Raw genomic sequence first — 8,015 nt, forward strand, 5'->3', positions numbered from 1 at the left:
ATCTGGTGCAGACCACAAACACAGAGACAGGAAACAACCACCCACAATCCCCAACACAAAACAAGCCACCTATATATGATTCTCAATCAGGGACAACGACTGACAGCTGCCTCTGATTGAGAACCATATTAGGCTGAACACAGAAACAGACAAACTAGACACACAACATAGAATGCCCACCCAGCTCACGTCCTGACCAACACTAAACAAGCAAAACACATAAGAACTATGGTCAGGACGTGACACCTACAGACGAAGGCTGCATGTGGACATTGCACAAACGTCGTACAGAAGAAAACAGTCAAGAGAGAAGAAAATTATTTTGTTAAAAAAAAAAAAAACGATGCATGTGTTCGTGTTACAAAGACAAAAGAAAAAACGTTCTGCTGTAAATATCATATTGATGTGCTCATAAAGACAGTATATCTACACTTTACCTAACAAATACAAATAACTTTTATTAACTTTTTATAACTGTTTACAGTCTGCTGACCATCCCGTATCAGGATCCCCTGCTTTACCCCTCGGTACCATCACAGATACCCCCCCCCCCCTCTTCATCTCCACCCTGATGATCTCCCATCAGCCTCAGCTGGACCCCACCACATAACCTCTAGCCAGGTGAATATCAGGAGCTTCACCAGAGAGACGGAAGAGGAAGTGAGACATCCCACTCCCTCGTTTTTTTCTCTGTTTCAATGAAAAGTCAATGAACTATGTAGACCATACCCAGCTGCTATCGCATTGGTGTCTATGGGAGAGCCACTCCCTTAAGTAGACAATGGTAAACGGCCTGAGTGAGCTATCTTCATTTATCCACTAGCTTTATGGTGTCAAATCCAATGCAAAAGTCGAACGAGCACTAGGTGGCGTGCGCAAGCAAGATGAAACATCATTGCGCGAGCAAACACTGAGTCGAGAGAGAAGAAAATGGTCAAGCAATCAGAGGACGGGTCCAATGAGCTCCACCAGAGGACGGGTCCAACGAGCTTCATCAGAGGACGGGTCCAGCGAGCTTCACCAGAGGACAGGTCCAATGAGCTTCACCTGCGGACAGGTCCAACGAGCTTCACCAGAGGACGGGTCCAACGAGCTTCACCAGAGGACGGGTCCAGCAAGCTTCACCAGAGGACAGGTCCAACGAGCTTCACCAGAGGACAGGTCCAACGAGCTTCACCAGAGGACAGCTCCAACGAGCTTCACCAGAGGACGGGTCCAGCGAGCTTCACCAGAGGACGGGTCCAACGAGCTTCACCAGAGGACGGGTCCAACGAGCTTCACCAGAGGACGGGTCCAACGAGCTTCACCTGAGGACAGGTCCAGCGAGAAAATCATTGTCACAGATCAAAAATAAAAATGTCTTAAACAGTACATAAAGAATAGGCTGAGAGGTGGGTGCGTGTCTAGAAACCTTAGATGGGTCACTTTCACTGGAGTGATGAACGAACTAACAAATTCCTGCCATTGGCCAGTCCAGTGTTGTGATTGGCTATTACGAACCTTCTGTTTGCAATGCACTGCATAGCCATCTGTATAGCTAGCTAGCTGGGTTGAGCAGTACACGCCGAACGACTTGGGAAACCCAGCAGCTTGATAACCAAATTAATTGGTAAATAAATTATAATAGGTATACTGTACCTTGAGTTGAGGGGAATCTACTTGTTAAACTTAGCTAGCTTATTACTTGTTAAACTTAGCTTATTACTAGTTAAACTTATCTAGCTTATTACTTGTTAAACTTAGCTTATTACTAGTTAAACTTAGCTAGCTTATTACTAATTAAACTTAGCTAGCTTATTACTTGTTAAACTTAGCTAGCTTAAAACTTGTTAAACTTATCTAGCTTATTACTTGTTAAACTTAGCTAGCTTATTACTTGTTAAACTTAGCTAGCTTATTACTTGTTAAACTTAGCTAGCTTATTACTTGTTAAACTTAGCTAGCTTATTACTTGTTAGCCGGCAAAACGACAAGCAGACAGTCAGCTCTAGAAAATACCATTAATAAGGATCGGACCCCTTTTTTTCAATTTCCGCCCCAAAATGACCCAAATCTAACTGCCTGTAGCTCAGGACCTGAAGCAAGGATATGCATTTAAAAAAAACTTTATTCAACTAGGCAAGTCAGTTAAGAACAAATTACTTTTTTCAATGACAGCTTAGGAACAGTGGGTTAACTGCCTTGTTCAGGGGCAGAACGACAGATTTTTAACTTGTCAGCTCGGGGATTCAACGCTCTAACCACTAGGCTTCCTGCCGCCCCTATTCTTGATACTATTTGAAAGGAAACACTTTGAAGTTTGTGGAAATGTGAAATTAATGTAGGAGAATATAACACATTAGATATGTTAAAACAAACAAAAAAACATACGTTTTCTATTATTATTATTTTTTGCATCATCTTTGAAATACAAAACAATAGGCCATACAATGACCTAGGAATCTAGATGTAATTTACATGTTGTCCACAAGATGGCAGCAGTGTGTGTGCAAAGTTTCAGACTGATACATTGAAGATTTACATCCCTACATAATATTTTGTATCAAGTCTCTCATTTTCAAGTACATAACTATAGAGAACATACAAAAAAATACTATGGTAATAAAACATTTAAGTTTACACACTCTCAGGAATGTCATACATGATGGATCATTAGCTTCCCTACAGAAAATACACTAACCTTCACACACCTAGATGGCCGGGCGGGGTGGGTGTGGAGCCAGAGACAGCAGTGGGGTCAAACTGTAGAACCCAGGTCCTACATTTGAATGAGTTAGGGGGGGGGGGGGGGGGGGGGGGGGGGGGGGTCTAAATGTTGTTTCTTTGAAGTTGGCTCCCACAGGTCACAGGTCACAGGTCATGTTACTCTCTACCCCTATTGAGGATTACAAAAATCGGGTTAGAACTCAAGTTTACTGTTTCTTATTTTATTTAACCTTTATTTTAGTAGGGGTGAGCCCTGCATCAATACATCAAATACACAACACACACACATATATATATATATGAGTATGGGGACAAAATGACTATAATGAAATATGTGGATCAATAGGCAGTAAGACACATAGACTATACTAATATATTGTATGCCTCAGGTCTATATATTATATATACAGTACCAGTCAAAAGTTTGGACACACTTTGCCTTGATGACAGCATTGAACACTTTGATCGTGTTAGTATATAAAAATGTTTTTTATCAAACAAAACTATGCTACATTTTATCTCTGGGACCCTCTGGATGAAAAATCAGAGCAAGATTAGGGAGGGAGACAGGGTCAAAGAGAGAGAGAGAGAGAGAGAGAGAGAGAGAGAGAGAGAGAGAGAGAGAGAGAGAGAGAGAGAGAGAGAGAGAGAGAGAGAGAGAGAGAGAGAGAGAGAGAGAGAGAGAGAGAGAGAGAGAGAGAGAGAGAGAGAGAGAGAGAGAGAGAGAGAGAAGGGGTCAAAGAGAGAGTGTGAAATGAAATAAAACCAATCGTTGAAATTGTTTTAACTTTTTGTAAGAAAATAAAATATAACATTCCCTCAACTGCGTTTCCCACTCCAATCAGCAGAGGGCGCTGTGGGTGTTTCAGGCAAGTCTGCCAGAATGTGACGTGGTGGTGAATTGGACTCTTCTTTAAACAACAACAGCTAGTCGGTCGTCACTAGTTACCACAGTCACAAAGTCATAATTATGGCTAAACCTCGCCCAATTCTCAATTCTACAAATTCTCTTATTAAAATCAGATTTTTAAACCTAACCTTATGTCTAACCTTAAATGAACACAAAAAATATCATGTTTGTTTTCATATATTTTTACGATGGCCAATGATGACATTGTGGGTGTGATAACTAATGACAAGCCAACTAGTCAGCCATGTTATTTTATACTTAAACGACAGTGGTCAGCCACCTCGGTAGCTTGCTAGCTGAAACATTGAAGCTCTAGACTCGTTCATGTATATTATCCACTGTGACATACTTCTGTCGTCTAGCTAGTTATCCCATTTAATTTCATATTTACGTTGTTGTAATTAGTCAGCTAACGTAGCTAGCTGGCTGGTTAAGTTAGCACTAGCCTAGCTAGCTAACTGTTAGCTAACACCCCCGACCATGAGTTCACTAGGCTACTCTCCTCCTGCTAAAGAAGAGGTCTACTGGACGGAGAAAGAGGGTCTGTGGCTGAACGTTGTCGTGAAAGAAGAGGAGGAAGAGGAGGATGTCACAGTAACAAAAGAAGATGAAGATGTTGCAGTGAAAGAGGAAGAGGACGAGAAAGAGGAGGATACAGATTTTGGAGAGGAGGGAGAGATAACTGGTATATTGGAAGAAGAAGAAGAAGAAGAGGAGGAGGAGGAGGATCTGATTAACACCAGTAAGTAACTTACTGTCTTAAACCAGAAGCACAATGCAGTTGTTGAACTAAAGGGCAAAGTCACAGTAACGTAGCCACAATCAAATCTGCCATATATGTTTTTGTTACAATCAGGGCCAAGTCTTGGTCTCACAATTTGACAACTGGTAAAAGGAGAATGTTAAATTGCACCACCATTTAACCCTGCACCTACCTATACACTATCCCCCAAAACCCACCACCCAATCCCAATACTTTGGCCATAAATTAACCTTTTTATTTATTTAACCTTTATTTAACTAGGCAAGTCAGTTAAGAACAAGTTATTATTTACAATGACGGCCTACCCGGCCAAACCCGGACGATGTTGGGCCAATTGTGCGTCGCCCTATGGTACTCTCGATCATGGCTGGTTGTGATACAGCCTGGAATCGAACCAGGGTCTGTAGAGACACCTCTAGCACTGAGATGCAGTGTCTTAGACCGCTGCACCACTTGGGAGCCAGGCCATCCCACTACTTTGTCCCTAAAGGATCCTACAGCAGGCCATCCCACTACTTTGGCCCTAAAGGATCCTACACCAGGCCATCCCACTACTTTGGCCCTAAAGGTCTACACCAGGCCATCCCACTACTTTGACCCTAAAGGATCCTACACCAGGCCATCCCACTACTTTGACCCTAAAGGATCCTACACCAGGCCATCCCACTACTTTGGCCCTAAACGATCCAACACCAGGCCATCCCTAAAGGATCCTACACCAGGCCATCCCACTACTTTGGCCCTAAAGGATCCTTCACCAGGCCATCCCACTACTTTGACCCTAAAGGTCTACACCAGGCCATCCCACTACTTTGACCCTAAAGGATCCTACACCAGGCCATCCCACTACTTTGGCCCTAAAGGATCCTTCACCAGGCCATCCCACTACTTTAACCCTAAAGGGTCCTACACCATCCCATCCCACTACTTTAACCCTAAAGGATCCTACACCATCCCATCCCACTACTTTAACCCTAAAGGATCCTACACCATCCCACTACTTTAACCCTAAAGGATCCTACACCATCCCACTACTTTAACCCTAAAGGATCCTACACCATCCCACTACTTTAACCCTAAAGGATCCTACACCATCCCACTACTTTAACCCTAAAGGATCCTACACCATCCCACTACTTTAACCCTAAAGGATCCTACACCATCCCACTACTTTAACCCTAAAGGATCCTACACCATCCCACTACTTTAACCCTAAAGGATCCTACACCATCCCACTACTTTAACCCTAAAGGATCCTACACCAGGCCATCCCACTACTTTGGCCCTAAAGGATCCTACACCAGGCCATCCCACTACTTTGGCCCTAAACGATCCTACACCAGGCCATCCCACTACTTTGACCCTAAAGGTCTACACCAGGCCATCTACCTGGGAGGATGGAACCCCGTCTCCCAAAACAATAAATAAAGGTTAGGGAAGAGAGCATCTTTCAGCTGTCCTTTTGCATTTATTGATGGAGAGAAGATTGGATTGCCCGGACGTCAAGTGAATGTCTCAGTCTGACTTGAGAGTACAGACTGACTTAAACGCTGTGTTCTCAGGTATATTGCTACAATCAATTGAAATCGATGTGGTCCTACTCTTTCTAAGTCAAATGAAAACGCTACCAGTTAGTTAAATGACTCCTGAGTAAAGTCCATTGTCCTACATTAACACTGTTTTCTGTCAACAGGTTCTTTAGATGTTATTGATCACAACTACCTGTGTTTACAGCCTGGTCTCACAGACTGGACGTAACGGGTTCATCATATTGATCACAACTACCTGGGTTTACAGCCTGGTCTCACAGACGAGACGTAACGGGTTCATCATATTGATCACAACTACCTGGGTTTACAGCCTGGTCTCACAGACTGGACGTAACGGGTTCATCATATTGATCACAACTACCTGGGTTTACAGCCTGGTCTCACAGACTAGACGTAACATAGTAAAAATAAATCCGGGACACTCGAATACTAAACAAAAATATAAATGCAACATGCAAGAATTTCAACAATTTTACTGAGTTACAGTTCATATAAAGAAATCAGTCAATTGAAATAAATTCATTAGGCCCTAATCTATGGCTTTCACATGACTGGGCAGGGGTGCAGCCATGGGTGGGCCTGGGAGAGCATAGGCCCACTCACTGGGGAGCCATGCCCAGCCAATCAGAATAAAAAATTTAACACAAAATGGCTTTATTACAAACAGAAATAGTCCAGTTTCATCAGCTGTCCTGGTGGCTGGTCTCAGACGAATGTGGAGGTCCTGGGCGGGATTACATGTGGTCTGCGGTTGTGAAGCCGGTTGGACATTCTACCAAATTCTCTAAAATGACGGAGGCGGCTTATGGTAGAGAAATGAACATTAAATTCTCTGGTAACAGCTCTGGTAGACATGGCTGCAGTCAGCATGCCCATTGCACACTCCTTCAAAAATTTGAGACATTTGTGGCGTGTTGTGTGTCAAATGCACATTTTAGAGAGTGGCCTTTTAATGTCACAAGGACAAGGTGCCCCTTTTAGAAACATTTAGAGAGTTTGACAGTACGTCCAACCAGCTTCACAACCGCAGACCACGTGTAACCACGCCATCCCAAGATCAACCCACATCTGTCTTCACCTGTGGGATCGTCTTCGGACAGCTGATGAAACTGTGGGTTTGCACAACCAAAGAATTTCTGCACAAACTGTCAGAAACCATCTCTTGGAAGCTCATCTGTGTACTCGTCGTCCTCACCAGGGTCTTGACCTGACTGCAGGTTCGGCGTCGTAACCGACTTCATTGGACAAATGGTCACCTTCGATGGCCACTGGCCTGCTGGAGAGGTGTGCTCTTCACGTGGACAAATGGTCACCTTCAATGGCCACTGGCCTGCTGGAGAGGTGTGCTCTTCACGTGGACAAATGGTCACCTTCAATGGCCACTGGCCTGCTGGAGAGGTGTGCTCCTCACGTGGACAAATGGTCACCTTCGATGTCCACTGGCCTGCTGGAGAGGTGTGCTCCTCACCAGGGATGCGTACCAGTATGGCGTTGGGTGGGCCAGTGGTTTGCTGATGTCACGTTGTTAACAGAGTTTCCCATGGTGGCAGTGGGGTTATGGTATGGGCAGGCATAACCTACGGACAACGAACACAATTGCATTTTATCGATGGCAATTTGAAAGCAAAAGAGATACCGTGACGAGATCCTGAGGCCCGTTGTCGTGCCATTCATCCGCCGCCATCACCTCATGTTTCAGCATGATAGTGCACAGCCTCACATCACCAGGATCGGGATATACAATTCCTGGAAGCTGAAAATGACCTAGTTCTTCCATGGCCTGCATACTCGACAGACATGCCACCCATTGAGCATGTTTGCGATGCTCTGGATTGCAGTGTACGACAGCGTTTTCCAGTTCCCTCCAATATCCAGCAACTTCGCACAGCCATTGAAGAGGAGTGGGACAACATTCCACAGGCCACAATCAACAGCCTGATCAACTCTATGCAAAGATGTGTCGCGCTGCATGCGGCAAATAAATGGTGGTCACACCAGATACTGACTGGTTTTCTGATCCATGATATATTTTGATATATCAAAGGTCACATGGCTACACATCTTTATATTCAGATGACGCAAGCCC

At 44.1% G+C, this 8,015-nt stretch overlaps 1 protein-coding gene across 1 annotated transcript; it reads left to right on the plus strand.

Moving 5' to 3' along the window:
* Positions 1-3,710: 3,710 nt before the first annotated feature.
* Positions 3,711-7,513, plus strand: LOC120043023 (histone H3.v1-like). The gene is made up of 2 exons (XM_038987755.1): positions 3,711-4,358; positions 7,128-7,513. Exons 1-2 carry the CDS (start codon positions 4,097-4,099, stop codon positions 7,133-7,135), a joined length of 270 nt encoding a protein of 89 aa, XP_038843683.1. The 5' UTR covers positions 3,711-4,096; the 3' UTR covers positions 7,136-7,513.
* Positions 7,514-8,015: the final 502 nt, after the last annotated feature.

The sequence above is a fragment of the Salvelinus namaycush genome, unplaced genomic scaffold (genome assembly GCF_016432855.1).
Source record: "Salvelinus namaycush isolate Seneca unplaced genomic scaffold, SaNama_1.0 Scaffold84, whole genome shotgun sequence".
NCBI classification, from domain to species: Eukaryota; Metazoa; Chordata; class Actinopteri; order Salmoniformes; family Salmonidae; genus Salvelinus; species Salvelinus namaycush.